Source organism: Coregonus lavaretus (genome assembly GCF_964263955.1).
Source record: "Coregonus lavaretus genome assembly, chromosome: 20".
Taxonomy (NCBI): domain Eukaryota; kingdom Metazoa; phylum Chordata; class Actinopteri; order Salmoniformes; family Salmonidae; genus Coregonus; species Coregonus lavaretus.
The window spans coordinates 34,539,000-34,557,631 of record NC_140007.1 but is presented as its reverse complement, the minus strand read 5'-3'; the positions used below and the strand labels follow the sequence as shown (position 1 = coordinate 34,557,631).

At 43.5% G+C, this 18,632-nt stretch overlaps 1 protein-coding gene across 1 annotated transcript in view; it reads left to right on the top strand.

The window, feature by feature from the left end:
* Window positions 1-18,632, top strand: part of hspg2 (heparan sulfate proteoglycan 2) — a 188,450-nt gene that overhangs the window by 51,863 nt on the left and 117,955 nt on the right. Inside the window, exons 2-3 of the mRNA XM_084184593.1 lie at window positions 11,684-11,816; window positions 12,402-12,467. Coding sequence (XP_084040719.1) covers window positions 11,684-11,816; window positions 12,402-12,467 — 199 coding nt within the window. The remainder of the gene's footprint in view (window positions 1-11,683; window positions 11,817-12,401; window positions 12,468-18,632) is intronic.

The window sequence follows — 18,632 nt, the reverse complement described above, 5'->3', positions numbered from 1 at the left end:
TCACGGGTCTCGGGTATGTGTAATTTGAACTGACTTGTCCAGAAGGACCCGTACAGGTCTGAACACTACTGCTGCAGTAGAGAGAGAGACATTGTATTATTTATGCTGCTGCTCTTTGCTTTTCACCAGAGTGGAGCGTGGCGTTTAGCTTGTTTTTGTTGTTGGCCAATCATAACTCATCAAATCACATTTCATTGGTCTCATAAGCACATTTAGCAGATGTTATTGCGGGTGTAGCGAAATGCTTGTGTTCCTAGCTCCAACAGTGCAGTAATATCTAACAATACACAACAATACACACACATCTACAAAGTAAAAGAATGGAATTAAGAAATATATAAATATTAGGTCAAGCAATGTCGGAGTTCGGAGTATATATATACTACATGACCAAAAGTATGTGGACACCTGCTCGTCAAACATCTCATTCCAAAATCATGGGCATTAATATGGAGTTGGTCCCCCCAGCCTCAACTCTTCTGGGAAGGCTTTCCACTAGATGTTGGAACATTGCTACAGAGAATTGCTTCCATTCAGCTACTAGCATTAGTGAGGTCGGTCACTGATGTTGGGCGGTTAGGCCTGGCTCGCAGTCGGCGTTCCAATTCATCCCAAAGGTGTTCGATGGGGTTGAGGTCAGGGCTCTGTGCAGGCCAGTCAAGTTCTTCCACACCGATCTCGACAAACCATTTCTGTATGGGCCTCGCTTTGTGCACAGGGGCATTGTCATGCTGAAACAGGATAGGGCCTTCCCCAAACTTTTGCCACAAAGTTGGAAGCACAGAATCGTCTAGAATGTCATTGTATGCTGTAGCATTAAGATTTCCCTTCATTGGGACTAAGGGGCCTAGCCTAAACCATGAAAAACAGTCCCAGACCATTATTCCTCCTCTACCAAACTTTACAGTTGGCACTATGCATTGGGGCAGGTAGCGTTCTCCTGGCATCCGCCAAACCCAGATTGGTCCGTCGGACTGTCAGGTGGTGAAGCGTGATTCATCACGCCAGAGAACACGTTTCCACTGCTCCAGCCAATGCTTGGCATTGCGCATGGTGATCTTAGGCTTGTGGGCGGCTGCTCAGCCATGGAAACCCATTTCATTAAGCTCCAGACGAACAGTTCTTGTGCTGACGTTGCTTCCAGAGGCAGTTTTGAACTCGGTAGTGAGTGTTGCAACCAAGGACAGACGATTTTTACGCGCTTCAGCACTCGGTGGTCCCATTCTGTGAGCTTGTGTGGCCTACCACTTCGCGGGCTGAGCTGCTGTTGCTCCTAGACGTTTCCACTTCACAATAACAGCACAAACAGTTGACCGGGGCAGCTCTAGCAGGGCAGAAATTTGACAAACTGACTTGTTGGAAAGGTGGCATCCTATGACGGAGCCACATTGAAAGTCACTTCGGTTGATTCGGTTTATTCAGACCCCTTGATTTTTTCCACATTGTTACGTTACAGCCTTATTCTAAAATTGATTAAAAAATTGTTTTCCCCTCATCAATCTACACACAATACCCCATAATGACAAAGCAAAAAACGTTTTTAGAAATTTTTGTATTCAGAACCTTTGCTATGAGACTCAACATTGAGCTCAGGTGCATCCTGTTTCCATTGTTCATCCTTGAGATGTTTCTACAACTTGATTGGAGTCCACCTGTGGTAAATTCAATTGACTGGACATGATTTGGAAAGGCACACACCTGTCTATATAAGGTCCCACAGTTGACAGTCCATGTCAGAGCAAAAACCAAGCCATGCGGTCAAAGTAATTTTCCATACCGCTCCGAGACAGGATTGTGTCGAGGCACAGATCTGGGGAAGGGTACCAAAAAATGTCTGCAGCATTGAAGGTCCCCAAGAACACAGTGGCCTCCATCATTCTTAAATGGCAGAAGTTTGGAACCACCAAGACTCTTCCTAGAGCTGGCCGCCAGTTGAAGCATGGTGGTGGCAGCATCATGCTGTGGGGATGTCAGGATCGAGGGAAAGATGAACAGAGCAAAGTATAGAGAGATCCTTGATGAAAACCTGCTCCAGAGCATTCAGGACCTCAGACTGGGGTGAAGGTTCACCTTCCAACAGGACAACGACCCTAAGCACACAGCCAAGACAATACAGGAGTGGCTTCGGGACAAGTCTCTGAATGTCCTTGAGTGGCCCAGCCAGAGCCCGAACTTGAACCCGATCTCTGGAGAGACCTGAAAATAGCTGTGCAGCAACGCTCCCTATCCAACCTGACAGAGCTTGAGAGGATCTGCAGAGAAGAATGGGAGAAACTCCCCAAATACAGGTGTGCCAAGCTTGTAGCGTCATACCCAAGAAGACTCGAGGCTGTAATCGCTGTCAAAGGTGCTTCAACAAAGTACTGAGTAATGGGTCTGAATACTTATGTAAATGTAATATTTCAGTTTTAAATGTTTTATGAATTTGCAAAAATGTACTCCTTGTTGAGTGGGTGTGTCAGGTTGTTGGCAATTCTCACTCCTGCCCACGCCACTCTCTCCAAGAACAGCGCTTCCTTACTCTTGAGATTTTGCTTTTTTGTGTAGTTGGTTTTTGTTTGAGATGGATAGTTGTTTGTATCAGGCTTGTGAACAGAACGTGAGAACACTCTGAACAAAGGATATGTAGAATATGGTTGTTATTATTTTATCGACCTGATATTTACTTTTTTTCAAATGATCTTTAAGAAAACGTTTGTATATTGTCCCATACAATAATCTGTACTCTTCATTTTTTGTTCCCCCCCAAAAAAGAATGTAAATTGGCAACCCTACTGCAGTTTCCCCGCAACCTCGACTTTGAATACCACTGTGGTGAACATAAAGGGCTGCACACACCAAGCATGAATGCGAAAAGACATGCAGATTGTTTACAGTATAAGCTTTTCATACTCTCAACAGTTACCATTTCATTTACAACTAACAGTGTTCTTACTCCCTATTTGAGATAGTTTTCCTTGATTTCTTTTTCAAACACTTCCCATTTTATCAGCCCATTTCATGTTACTTAGGCGTATCCATTCAAAATATGCAGCAAAGATGAAAAATGTAAGATTGTAAGTTGAAGGTCAGAGGAAACAGGTAATATTTCTCACAGAGAATTCCTTAGGCTACTATTCTCGGGAAACACATTGTGGCTGTATATAGGCTACACACACAGTACCGCCTCACACTACCAGGAGCTTATTTGCTGTGTCCAACATGACGAACAGCTGCTCTGGGTCTGACTCTGGACATGCATGTGTGTCCAGAGAGAAATGCTGGGCCTGGTACACAGCGGAATGCCTGTTTGAGTCGTGACGTATTGTAGTATGCATGGCATGATCCGTATGTGGGAGAGAATGAATGACCTGTGGGAAGATTGCAGCCGCTCTGAGTAATGCGGTCAGAATGTTATATTTCTGATATTTCTGTTGATTTTATCTCAACAATTGATCCTCCCCCTCACATACCCACTCACACGCACGCACACACACACACACACACACACACACACACACACACACACACACACACACACACTGCCCAAACCACCACGCGGTTACACACGTCCGCACACACACACACCAACACACATTGTCTCTCTCTCTCCCTCTCTCTCTTTCCCTTTAGAAACATTGTGATGCTGTTTGTGTCAATGTCTGTATGGAACGTTGTCGCAGAAAATACATAGTACTGTAGCTAGTTGTCAGAGAGTTGCTCTCTGTTGAAAGACGCTCGTATGCTTCCTTCCTGTCCCATCACTTTGGATTAGACCCTGTGTAGAGCTCTGCAGAGAGCAGAAGGGTTTCTCTCATTGGCCTCTTTATCCAAGAGGGTCTCAGCCAGAGGTTTAGTGTCACAAGTGGCAGTTTCTCAATCCCCCCACCACTTCGTTAAAGGGGTTAAGCACACACAGGAAATGTACGTGCATTTACACACAAACACACGCACGCATGCACGCATGCACGCACACACAAACACACACACACTCAGGCACATCCTGTTGTCATACCCCCATTGTCAAACATCACCACTGGATGTCTCTCTCTCTCCTGTTCGATTCAGTCAGTGTAATAGTTGTAGAAAAACAGTGTTTTTCAGGGACTGACTTTCCCCCTCTTTCCCCCTGATGCATGTCAGGCTGTCCCTAAAAGGATGACAGACAGGACAAAAACCTCTACAGCGGGTCTGTGCGTGTGTGTCTGTCTTGTCTGTCTTGTCTGTCTTGTCTGTCTGTCTTGTCTGTCTGTCTGTCTGTCTGTCTGTCTGTCTGTCTGTCTGTCTGTCTGTCTGTCTGTCTGTCTTGTCTGTCTGTCTGTCTTGTCTGTCTGTCTGTCTGTCTTGTCTGTCTTGTCTGTCTGTCTGTCTGTCTTGTCTGTCTGTCTGTCTGTCTGTCTGTCTGTCTGTCTGTCTGCCTGTCTTGTCTGTCTTGTCTGTCTTGTCTGTCTGTCTGTCTTGTCTGTCTGTCTGTCTGTCTGTCTGTCTTGTCTGTCTGTCTGTCTGTCTGTCTGTCTTGTCTGTCTGTCTGTCTGTCTGTCTTGTCTGTCTTATCTGTCTTGTCTGTCTGTCTGTCTGTCTGTCTGTCTTGTCTGTCTGTCTGTCTGTCTGTCTGTCTTGTCTGTCTTTACGCATGTGTGTGTTGCTAATGGAGTTTGTTAATGCAGACATGCTCACACTCCCAGGTCTCTCTCTACTGTAGTCTAAAGATAGTGCTGAAGCTGGAGTCAGAGAGATAAAGCAAAGCCCCCTGGGGCCTCATTTATAAACATACAAAATGTATGTGTGCCAGTTTTCACGCAAAAGTTGACATTTATATACATTTTACTTGACGTGAGAATGTGCTCACCTCCCCGCAAACTTTAGACCATGCGTACATCTGCTAGTGGTTGAAATATTGTATTGCAAGCTGGCAAGTAAGAATTTTGTGCAAATGGGGTATATGATGAAAAGCTTTTTCATAAAAAACTAAAAACAGGAAAACCTATTAACAAGAATGCAGCAATTTGCCGTTAGTGAGAAGAGCGAAAATCTATGTTTTTTGTGTGTTTTTTTTTAACAATCTAAGGTAATTAGAATAAATGCAGAATAATTTTTCTGGCCTTGATGGGTTCATATTCCCAAAGGAGCCATACACCAAATGATCATGCACATCTCTCATTTAATTGGACCTAGTAGCCTAGTAAATAGTTAGGCTATATGTATTTTAAGTTTTGCAATATTATAGGCAGCGTGGTTTATAATACCGGTATACAGTTGAATTTGATAGGTGAACAGTTGATCTTTTACATTGAAATAGGTATGCTACTGTTAGTACTGTAATTGCATTATTTATTACTTTTTTTGCAACATTGTTTCAGAATTCGTGGGCAGTCCATCATATTTAGGTTGGGGTAAAAGTCGTTGAATTCAAACGTTCTTCTGACAGGTCCACGACAATTACTAATTGTTTTCTCTTCCAGAAACTGACAGTCCTTTTCCAGATACAGCAAATTACTGCTAAAGATGAACATCCTGCCAACACAGTAAATAGACCGGTAGCTTATGTAAAATATTTGACAGTATGGGTAAGCTACAGTATTGCTGTACGATAGAAGCGCGACATCATTGCCTATGTAATCTCAGAGCCTACTCTTTTGCATGCCGTGGCCTAATGCCAATAGTTCTAAATTATACAGCAAATAAATTGTGTTATTGTCACCATAAAAGGTGAATGGAGGGCGTTTTCCAGGCAGAGTTTTAATGCTCGTTCACGTGTCCATGGTTTTACGACAGGTCTGATTTATAACGGGAAACATGCGTATGTATGGCGTGCGGCAAATTTATAAATCTAAATATTTTTGTATGTGCACAAACTTTTCAGAAATGGCTTACGCAGAAATGTTGTGTGAAATTTACGTAATTGTTATAAATTAGGCCCCTGGTTCCTGGTAGTACTGAAGCTGGGGTCAGAGAAATGAAGCCTAGGCCCCTGGTGCTTGGTAGTGCTGAAGCTGGGGTCAGAGAAATGAAGCATAGGCCCCTGGTGCCAGGTAGTACTGTGGTAGTTGGTACTGTACACAGGGCAGCAGGCAGACCAGAAAGCTTTACAGCGTGTGCGTGTGAGTGTGTGTGCATGTGTGTGTGTGTTGTGTGTGTGTGTGTTTGAGGAGGGCATGCGTCCGTGCGTGTGTGTATACGTCTGTGTGCAGGCAGGGAAGAGCATACCTGTGTCAAGCTTTCATCCACTTATTGCTGCTAGCTGAACAGTTTAGAGTTGACATTCCGTTCTTCTTTAAAGCCTAGGCAGCGTCGCCTCTCCTCCCTCCTCCTGTCTGAGGAGATATTGTTTTCTGAATGCATCTTGTGTTGTTTTGTTCCCTGTCTTGCTGTTATCAGACATACACCATTCACCATCTGGACCTTACAGAGAGATATATAGTCTTCGTTTTTTTACACCTGAATTATGGAATAATCTCCCAAACTAAAATGCTATGATTTGATGCCTCTAGGGCAATTCAGACAGCTGATTGAGGACCTTTTTAATGAGGAATGTGTTTGTTTTCTATGACTGTTTTGTATCTCTGTTTTGCTTTTCGTAGTGTATTGATTTGTATATTTTTGTAATTACTGGGCTCATCTGTAAAAGTGAGAGGCTCGAAAGTCAACTTTCTAGCACGATTGGGAAAGACTAGCCTGAAAAGGACCTGCAGTGCCTTCAAAAGGTATTCACACCCCTTTTTCCACAGGAAGGTTTTCCAATGTCTTGCAAAGAAGGGGACCTATTGGTTGTAAAATAAAAAAAATAAAAAAAGCAGACATTGAATATCACTTTGAGCATGGTGAAGCTATTAATTATGGTGTATCAATATATCCAGTCACTACAAAGATACAGGCGTCCTTCCTAACTCAGTTGCCGGAGAAGAAGGAAACCACTCAGGGATTTCACCATGAGGCCAATGGTGACTTTAAAACAGTTACAGAGTTTAATGGCTGTGATATGAGACAACTGAGGATGGATCAACAACGTTGTAGTTACTCCACAATACAAACCTTATTGACAGAGTGAAAAGAAGGTAAGCCTGTACCGAATACAAATATTCTAAAACATGCATCCGGTTTGCAACAAGGCACTAAAGTAATACTGCAAAAAATGTGGCAAAGAAATTATATTTTTGTCCTGAGTACAAAGTGTTATGTTTAGGGCAAATCCAATACAGCACATTACTGAGTACCACTCTCCATATTTTCAAGCATAATGGTGGCTGCATCATGTTATGTGTATGCTTGTAATCGTTAAGGGCTGGGAGTTTTTCAGGATAAAAAAAAAGGAATGGAGCTAAGTAAAGGCAAAATCCTAGAGGGAAAACCTGGTTCAGTCTGCTTTCCACCAGACGCTGGGAGATGAATTCACCATTCAGCAGGACAATAACCTAAAACACAAGGGCAAGTATACATTAGAGTTGCTTACCAAGACAACGTTGAATGTTCCTGAGTTGCCTAGTTACAGTTTTGACTTAAATCTACTTGAAGATTTTTTAAAATTTTTAGTCATTTTAGCAGACGCTCTTATCCAGAGCGACTTACAGTTAGTGAGTGCATACAATTTCAGACTGGCCCCCTGTGGGAAACAAACCCACAACCCTGGCGTTGCAAGCGCCATGCTCTACCAACTGAGCTACAGCGGATCTATGGCAAGACTGGAAAACGGCTGTCTAGCAGTGATCAACAACCAACTTGACAGAGCTTGAAGAATTTTAAAAGAATCATGTGAAAATATTGTACAATCCAGGTGTGCAAAGCTCTTAGAGACTTACCCAGAAAGACTCATAGCTGTAATCGCTGCCAAAGGTGATTCTAACATGTATTGACTCAGGGGTATGCCATTTTCAATAAATTAGCAAAAATGTCTAAAAACATGTTTTTACTTTGTCATTATGGAGTATTATGTTTAGATGGGTGAGATTTTTTGAATTCGGGCTGTAACATAACAAAATGTTCAATAAGTCAAGGGGTATGAAAACTTTCTGAAGGTACTATATTTATAATATGTGTAATGCTGGAAAGACATATTGTAAGAAAGCTGTAAATAAAAAAACCAGAGTTACAGTTGCTAGTTTCAGTGATAAGTTAGGCCTTGCTGTGTCTGTATCTTGAAGATGTTTCTCACACATAGTCCATTCATTCTGCAGCTGCATTAGGGCTGACTGGTGGAGGGGGCGAACTGAATCCCCTAAAACATTATTCTCACGCTGTTCTCTCTCGACAGGCCTTGGCTGACGGCTGTTACAGGGATATGGTGTGGATGGGAGTAGTGTGTGTGCATGTGTGTGCTTTTGTGAATGTATAACAACAAGGTTATTATACGACCATCTCATGGGCACACATCTGTCTGGCGCTTGCTCTGGGTCAAGCTGTGAAGACAGCAGATGTTTGACTCACTAGAAATCCAGGACAACTGATAGTGCTCTCCTCTCCGATGGGATCTTGGCTGCATTGTCCCAACTCCCTCTGTTCCTACTGATCGTTCTGCCCCTACTGCTGGTCATCGATTGTTCACGGAGACAAAATGGTGGAATTCCTATCCTCTTGCACTGTAAACAACAGCTGGGCAAACTTAGAGTGGTTAACTTGTCTTGAGGCTTCACCCTGTGGCCTCACTCGGCTGTACTTCCATACCCCGTAGAATGTGTTCCTCTCCCTTTTGGTCTGTACCTCCTTTTACATCAGGGATAGACAACTTTGATGAGGTCTCAAAAAAATCTGAACTCATCATGAGGGGCCGCAGTGGCTGCAGTTCTACACATTTTGCTATAGTTGTGTAGAGAAATGTTAGCAGTTTTTAATATGATATCTGAGTGATTCGACCATGATTACTAGATGTTTAGATAGCTGGCTAGACTAACTTACCAATCACATTTTTTTTAGCTGACATGGGCTAATTAAGTGACAATTGATGCACAACCAAATTTCGAAATTGCACCTTGTATATTCTACTGTTCTAATTCTCAGCAGTAAGTTGAGACTCCGACTGTGTTCCCAAACAATTTTTGTTTGTTTTGTTTTGGAAATTGATCCGCGGCCCTACAAAAGGGGGGCCAGTTGCCCATCCCTAAACAGAAGACTTGTTACAATGATGCATATCAAGCGACAATTTGGAAAACATTGAGCAGGGAGCAGGACCTTTATCTGTAGGGAATGATAACGGGGATTTTCCTGCCATTGAAATCCTTGGGCGGGCTGCCTAATCGTTTTTTCCAAACAGTGGAGAAAAAAAATGTTGAGATGAAAAAACGCGTTCAGTGTAAATTTAAATGACTAAAACCAGATATGAAGTATGTAGAAAATATAATGGACCTACAGTATCAGGTAAAAGTTTGGACACACATACTCATTCCAGAGTATTTCTTTATTTTTACTATGTTCTACATTGTAGAATAATAGTGAAGACATCAAAACTAGAAAATAACACATATGGAATCATGTAGTAACCCAAAAAGTTTTAAACAAATCAAAATATATTTTAGATTTTAGATTTTTCAAAGTAGCCACCCTTTGCCTTGATGACAGCTTTGCACACTCTGTCTTAAAACGCTGGATAACCGCAACACAGTGGACATGTCCCAACTCCTAGAGGGACCTAAAGGTTACGCTAGCTTCTGCGTTAAAGTTGCAGTGCTGGAAAAAAACCGAACGTTTGGCTGTTAGTAAAAGTGTGATTACTGACGCTACATTGTTTATTGAGGAACTTATCAAATGATGAAGCACTGACTGAAAAGCAATGAATGTGGTCTAGTCTATGAGGATTTTTTTTGCCAGTATGGCAAAGTGTCTCCCGTCCAGAGATAATGAGTTAGAGAGAGAGGGAGAGAGAAAGATATAGGGAGAGAGAGAGAGAGATAGGGGAGAGAAAGAGAGAGAGAAAGAAAGAACAACAGAGAGAGAGAGTGAGAGAGAGAGAGAGAGAGATAGCGAGAGAGAGAGAGAGAGAGAGAGAGAGAGAGAGAGAGAGAGAGATAGCGAGAGAGAGAGAGAGAGAGAGAGATAGCGAGAGAGAGAGAGAGAGAGAGAGAGAGAGAGAGAGAGAGAGAGAGAAAACCCCATCAGACCTCATCCATCCCAAGGGAGTGGGACTGGGAAGCAGGAGATGATCACACCAACGGTTGGCTGGTTGGCTCCAGTGAAAAGAAATTGTCCAGTCAGCAGTTTCCTTTTGAAAAAGGCCCGGGATTGTTGTTTTAGGGTGTTGAGTCAGGGGAGATAGGATTTGAGGGAGAGATCAAGTTATTTATTAGCCGGAGACATTTAAATGGGAAACTCTGCCATGATGGGTGCGGGTGGAAATGGGAACTGGCGTGCCATGCCGACTGGAAATGCCAAGGGTGGCATGCTGCCTGGGAAGTATGCAAACATATAGCTCAGGTTTTGGACAACAACAGGGACTGGTGGGGATGGTATGGACCCAGGGAGAGAGAGGTTAAGGCTCAGTTTTTTTTTACCACGTTTTGAAGTTGAGAGAGTAGGCTAAAGAGCTTGGGTGGTATCATCAATGCATTATCAAGATGATCAGATATCAGATTTGCTGCCTTAGTGCTCAATGTCTTCAATTAGATTTGTGTGGTTATATTGGGTCAGTAATGACCTTCCACAGAGATTAGATCCCGTTGAGAATATAGACACCTTCCCCCATTGAACTATTATCAAATTCAGGTATGAAAATGAAGACCATCCCATACTTTTCCCCTCCAAATACATTTAACAATCTCTTCACACCTTGACTTAGTGAAGGGATCACCCTTTGGAGATGGGCCCTTTCAGTGACTGCTACACTGTGAGAATGTTTTTACATAATCTTTCCATTATAAAGTGCTTGCTTCCTGATCCTCTGCTGAGGGTCCATTGTAAAGCTCTGATTGTGGTATGCTGCTCTGGACCGGGCTGCCTGGCTGCCTGGCTGCCTGGCTGCCTGCCTGCCTGCCTGCCTGCCTGGCTGCCTGCCTGCCTGCCTGCCTGGCTGCCTGCCTGCAGGGGATGGAGTTTAAAGCATACTTTAACAGATTTGTGTAATCTAAACATTCTGATGTCAACCTCAATTAGCTCACTGGTCTTAAGATATGTGTTCAATTTCTGTGTTCAATCATGCACCTCCAGCAAGCTGAAGCTCCATGATATTAGTGACTCTTGATCAACCATTGTGAAATCAATGCAAAATGCAGTAAACATTTACAGACATTCATAAAATAGAAAATACCTTTAAAAAGTAACTAGAAACTATAAATGTTATGTTAACAGCACCCTTAAGAATCTGGTTAGTTGAAGACTGCCTCTATCCATGTTGCGTTAGTTTTGTGAATGGCATGTCGTCATTCACAACCACTTGCATATCTACTCTACTATCTACTGGTCTCTGACAGTTCACATAGATGACGAATGTTAAAGCAAACATACCACAATGCACCTATTTCCTGTGTGAAGCTCACATCTTGACAGCCTCACACTACCATCTAGGACTGCTGGGTGTAACCTAACTAACCTGGGCTATGTCCCAAATGGTACTCTATTCCCTATATAGTGCACTATTTTTGACCAGAGCCCTATAGGGGCCTGGGACTGGAAGGAAAACAATGGTAGTGTGGGGCTGAAAAATAGGGTGCCATCTGGAGACTTTAGACTTCAACCCCTATACATCTCACTGTGGTGTTGTGTGTGTGTCTGCTGTCTGCAGGTGGCTCAGAGCTCCAAGGTGTGGGGAGAGGTGCCACTGCCCGAGGACCTGGACTCAGAGAGGACTGTCATCCAAAGGTCTCAGCGGTTCTTAGACGATGACGAGGACTTCACTGCGGACGAAGCATCAGGAGGTAGGGTCTGGGGTCGACACAGCTGGATAGCAAACCAGCTTTACTATCATAGTGAAACTTAATTTATGATATACTTGTAAAGATCATGATTACAATGCTATACTGTATAGAACATCACACTGCCCCTGAATAGTCCTTACAACAAAGCTGCAAACAATGTAAACAGTGGTCCCATCCATAGTGAATGTAACTGTTTACTGTAACTATTTTCTCCCCCATAATCCAGTGGGTGCACAGGGTTCATTCTCCACCCTGCTGCACTTCAGATGTACAGTATATGTTCCACCTGTTGAGTAAATTAATGATTTGTCCTCCCTAGTCATCCCTGGTCCTCCCTAGTCCTCCCTAGTCCTCCCTGGTCCTCCCTAGTCCTGCCTAGTCATCCCTGGTCCTCCCTAGTCCTCCCTAGTCCTCCCTGGTCCTCCCTGGTCCTCCCTAGTCCTCCCTGGTCCTCCCTAGTCCTGCCTAGTCCTCCCTGGTCCTCCCTGGTCCTCCCTAGTCCTCCCTAATCCTCCCTAGTCCTCCCTGGGCCTTGAACTGTACTAGCATGCTGAACTGACCACACCTCTTTCATCTTCTCTGTAGATCTGCCCAGTGGAGAGGAGGATGGAAGTACACCGGAACCCACAGTGGTGACTGAGATCAACACAAGTAAGAACCCTCAGCCCTTAGCACAACATTCCCTGCAACTCTAGGAACAGGCACGTGCACAGATAGGGCTCTGCCTGTGCAGAGCACATGCCCCTTTGCCCTTCCAGTCTCCAAAGTGCCCTTTTTTTATGACGTTTTTGTCGTTGTGGTTCTGAACCCATTGCCCGCAAGTCGTCATTAAATTCTCATCTATGCTTCAGAACCAAAACGTTGCGCGTTTTGATTGTTGACCAATGACCAGTCGTCAGCATTGGCGTGTAACAGCGGGCGTACATATCCAGATTAGTGACCAGAAAGAACTTGTTTCATTTCCTCCAGTTTTGCCAGGCAAAAACTGAGTAGGGCTACGTTTATCATCCATATAAAATACAGTTTAGTAATCTACTACTGACTCATCTTAGCCATCTTAGCTGGCGATTTGATTGATCATTTTCACATTTCAGATAGGCCTAGTTTGGATGCCTACTGACTATATGTCAAAGATAAGCAGCTGTAACATCGCACTGCCTTCAAAATTAATGGAAGAAGATATTATATTCTGGCAAATGTATAACGATATTTGTAAGGAAGTACAGGACTGCCCGGCTGGCAACGAGCACTCTGCAGGCAGGCCGACCTCCAAAGTGATAGCACGGTGCAGACAGAACTTTCTATCCGATCCTACAACCTCTGTTACAATTAGGTTGTATGATTTAGCTTGCTCTGGACTCCAGAGAAGTGACATGACATATCCGTAGTTGATATTGGCTGCTAACATGAATGACCTTCAGCTCCAATTTCAGGTGTAAAACGCAGTTTATTGCTAGTGGTAGGCTACAGTATTTCTTACAATCTTCTATTTTGAATTGTGTTGTCATTGTTAATTAGTGCAGCATTTATACCAGTTCAAAATACTTTAGCAAAATACTTTCCTCATCAGATTGCTGCTTTCCCCTCTTCTTGTAATAATCGCTTAAGGAGTCTGACCGCGGTTGTAGGATTTTTTTGTTGTTGGGGGTTGCCCTTTTTTTTGTTTGAGCACATGTCCCCCTAAAGGTCTGTGCAGGGCCTTGTCTAAGAAGATAAGCCATGTGGTTGACTAAAATAGATCCTAATAAACAAACTAAACCCAACCAGGACCTCCCTCAGACAGGCCTTGTTTCAGTGTCCACATGTCTAGTAAATGGACAGATTGAGAGTTCTTATCTAAACTAGCTGACATGATCCCTCATCTACAATATCCACACAATGAGAGGGCATTGATGACCTTTCAGACAAAACGGATAATTTGTTTAACACCACCTCATTACGTGTTTGTATGCATCCAGGAGAAACTGTCTGTCTGTCTCTGAATGGTGTCTCCTCCACCTCTGGCTGCTCCATCTTCTTTCACAGTGCTGATTGTCTGTTCATAACAGGGAGGCAGAGATGCCCGAGATGTAAACATTCCCATTTCTTCCTTTCAACCAATGACAGAAGGTGAAAACACAATACCGCACATGAAAGAGGAAGATAAACACAAAGCTGAAGCAGACAACACAAACACCTTTGTTTTGCATTCCTCCATCTCCCTCCCGTGATTCTGGTGCTGTCCTCTTTCAGATTTGTAGATCTATGCCAACAGGAGCTTTCCTTCTGAGGGCAGATATGCACAGTAGAGGCACCATTGACTATAAATGCAGCTAAATTTAACAGAACCAGTGAGGCTAAATTTGGAGTGAGAGGTTTGACTTGAACACAATGTTAACATGTTAGTCATGCTGATCTAGCTGGAGCACTACCGCTTAGCTGTATTTTCCCACCTATAGTGCTGTGTTTAGCCAAGGGTTGGACGACAGTCTGGACAACAGGAGTTCCTGTTAGCAAAGTGTAGGACTTCTTTGTATTTCTCTGTACTACTTGACCTTAGCGTTAAGGCTGTCACGCGCCATGCATTGAGGACATCAATCCCTTCTTTGTTTTCTAGTTTATAATATTAGATGATCTAGAGATATTCCCCTTAGATTCCTTCAGGGAACCATATCTGCTGTTTATAGCAGTGCTAGCCAGCCTGGTATTTGAAGTGCATGTTATTGCCTGATTCATGCAATCTTGTATGGTGCCACTGATGACATCGAACTTTAATTCACCCTCTCATCTTATTAACCTCACTGGAATCAGGCAATAACAGTAGTGAGTTGACTTAAGGCGATAGTGGCCTTAGCCCTTTAGGAGTATAGCTACTGTAGTCTCGTGGTACTAGACCTCAACACCGTATTCTCATTCAAGAAAAACCTTGAACGGCAGGAGTCGAGGCAGCAAGTACGGGTAAAAAATAAATCCCAGATTAAGTTGAACCGAGGATCATGATTACATTTTCTAGCCCAAAGACTTAAGTCCCCTCCACTCTGTTCTGTAATGGCTGCTGGTTCTTAGTTTGTCCTTGGTGCCAGACGGTGTTGACTGGCAGCCACCAGCCAGGCTAGTGGAGCTCATTACATCATGATGGAATAACTGTTTTCATAGCAGCATTACAGGGCTGACATCAGAGCTGGGGCAGCCAGGGGCGTAGCATGTGCTCTCTGCTCCCTGAAAGAGCTCAGCACTGAGGCCTAGCTTGCTGGATATCTACTGTACAGGGAGCACTGAAGCGTGGTTGGTTAGACGACCACACTTAGCCATGACTAAACAGGTGAATTACAGGTTGGACACACTAGCCAGATCGAAGGAATTCCCCCAATTAAGGACCCAGTATAAAGACAACTGTATCAGGAGTTAATGCACATGTAAACGAATGATGAGGCCATGCGAGGTCGTGTGAACTTGGTAGTTCTCAGCATTAGCAGATCACACTCACAGTAGTAGATTTTAAGTTATCTTTAAGCCTCCATCAGTAGAATGGGAGCTTTTAAGTGGTTTGTTGACCCATTGATGATCTTAGATGTGAACACCCCACATGGGGTGGGTTTGATGTTTTGTAGTTCTCGGCTAAATCCTGCTGGGAAGCTTGGATTAGTGACCTCAGGGTCAAAGCAGATTTGGTGGATATACACAGGGGTATTCAAGTACAGAAGAAAGTTGAAAAAGTCTGAAAATAGTATTTGTTTATCCGCAGATTCTACAGAATATATGGAATTTCTGGTGTTTCCATTAGTTGATTACCATCCAGTCTTACTTGACATGGCCTACTGTACAGTGAGGGAAAAAAGTATTTGATCCCCTGATGATTTTGTACATTTGCACACTGACAAAGACATGATCAGTCTATAATTTTAATGGTAGGTTTATTTGAACAGTGAGAGATAACAACAAAAAAATCCAGAAAAACGCATGTCAAAAATGTTATAAATTGATTTGCATTTTAATGAGGGAAATAAGTATTTGACCTCCTCTCAATCAGAAAGGTTCCTGGCTCCCAGGTGTCTTTTATACAGGAAACGAGCTGTGATTAGGAGCACACTCTTAAAGGGAGTGCTCCTAATCTCATCTTGTTACCTGTATAAAAGACACCTGTCCACAGAAGCAATCAATCAATCAGATTCCAAACTCTCCACCATGGCCAAGACCAAAGAGCTCTCCAAGGATGTCAGGGACAAGATTGTAGTCCTACACATGGCTGGAATGGGCTACAAGACCATCGCCAAGCAGCTTGGTGAGAAGGTGACAACAGTTGGTGCGATTATTCGCAAATGGAAGAAACACAAAAGAACTGTCAATCTCCCTCGGCCTGGGGCTCCATGCAAGATCTCACTTCGTGGAGTTGCAATGATCATGACAACGGTGAGGAATCAGCCCAGAACTACACGGGAGCATCTTGTCAATGATCTCAAGGCAGCTGGGACCATAGTCACCAAGAAAACAATTGGTAACACACTACGCCGTGAAGGACTGAAATCCTGCAGCACCCACAAGGTCCCCCTGCTCAAGAAAGCACATATACATGCCCGTCTGAAGTTTGCCAATGAACATCTGAATGATTCAGAGGAGAACTGGGTGAAAGTGTTGTGGTCAGATGAGACCAAAATCGAGCTCTTTGGCATCAACTCAACTCGCCGTGTTTGGAGGAGGAGGAATGCTGCCTATGACCCCAAGAACACCATCCCCACCGGCAAACATGGAGGTGGAAACATTGAGCTTTGGGGGTGTTTTTCTGCTAAGGGGACAGGACAACTTCACTGCATCAAAGGGACGATGGACGGGGCCATGTACCGTCAAATCTTGGGTGAGAACCTCCTTCCCTCAGCCAGGGCATTGAAAATGGGTCGTGGATGGGTATTCCAGCATGACAATGACCCAAAACACACGGCCAAGGCAACAAAGGAGTGGCTCAAGAAGAAGCACATTAAGGTCCTGGAGTGGCCTAGCCAGTCTCCAGACCTTAATCCCATAGAAAATCTGTGGAGGGAGCTGAAGGTTCGAGTTGCCAAACGTCAGCCTCGAAACATTAATGACTTGGAGAAGATCTGCAAAGAGGAGTGGGACAAAATCCCTCCTGAGATGTGTGCAAACCTGGTGGCCAACTACAAGAAACGTCTGACCTCTGTGATTTCCAACAAGGGTTTTGCCACCAAGTACTAAGTCATGGTTTGCAGAGGGGTTAAATACTTATTTCCCTCATTAAAATGCAAATCAATTCATAACATTTCTGACATGCGTTTTTCTGGATTTTTGTTGTTGTTATTCTGTCTCTCACTGTTCAAATAAACCTACCATTAAAATTATAGACTGATCATGTCTTTGTCAGTGGGCAAATGTATAAAATCAGCAGGGGATCAAATACTTTTTTCCCTCACTGTATCTTTGACTACACTGGTATCCAGGCACTCAGTGTCTATTTTAACTTTCTCTTTCGAGTTCAGTCAGTGTTACATTTTGGACTTGTTGCTAGTTGCTTGTAAATATCCATGACTAAATACTGTATCCATTACTCTGACATAATGTCTGATTCAGAGAATGGGCCTGTTTTAATAGTATCCATATGCCTTGGCTGACAGCAGTGAAGGCCGGGGCAGCAGTGTGCTGTGCTCACCGTTCCATTTTTAGATCTTTACATGACAGCAGTTGGGAAGGAACAGTACTGGTTTTCTGAGTTGGATTGGTTTGGACAGACACGTTGCTGTTGAGTCTCCCTTCCCTGTCCAGCGGGTTGTACTTGTGGCATGCAGGCCCTCGCCTCTCCTTCCTCCCCCCTTACATACTGTGGCATGATGGAAGTAGAGGTGCCATTTCTGTACCCTTTATGATCCACATCCTGTTTTTGTTTGCTATGTTGAAGATTTCCCCTTTTCCCTTTCCTAGTCTCTCAAGGACCTGACATTTGAACCTGTTGAACTATCATTTGAAACAATCGGGTGACTTTAATGGCCCAATGCAGTCAAAAACATGATTTTCCTGTGTTTTATTTACATTGAGTGTAGAAAACATAAGGAACACCTTCCTCATATTGAGTTGCACCCCCTTTTGACATCAAAACAACCTCAATTTGTCGGGGCATGGACTCTACAAAGTGTCAAAAGCCTTCCACAGGGATGCTGGCCCATGTTGACTCCAATTTTTCCCACAGTTGTCAAGTTGGCTGGATGTCCTTTGAGTGGTGGACCATTCTTGATACACAAGGGAAACTGTTGAGATTGAAATACCCAACAGCATTGCAGTTCTTGACAGAACTCAAACCGGTGCACCTGGCAGCTACTACCATACCCTGTTCAAAGCCACTTAAATATTTTGTCTTGCCCATTTACCCTCTGAATGGCACACATACACAATCCATGTCTCAATTGTCTCAAGGCTTAAAAATCCTTCTTTAACCTGTCTCCTCCTCTTTATCTATACAGATTGAAGTGGATTTAACAAGTGACATCAATAAGGGATCATAGCTTTTACCTGGGTTCACATGGTCAGTCTACGTGGTCCTCTGTAGCTCAGCTGGTAGAGCACGGCGCTTGTAACGCCAAAGGTAGTGGGTTCGATCCCCGGGACCACCCATACTCAAAACATTTATGCACGCATGACTGTAAGTCGCTTTGGATAAAAGCGTCTGCTAAATGGCATATTATTATTATTATTATGTCATGGAAAGAGCAGGTGTTTCTAATGTTTTGTACACTCAGTGTATATATCCATGCTATGAGGTTGGAATAATACTGTGAAATGGTGAAAATTATGATAATGCCCATTTAGTGTAAGCGCTGTTTGAAAAGACCACCT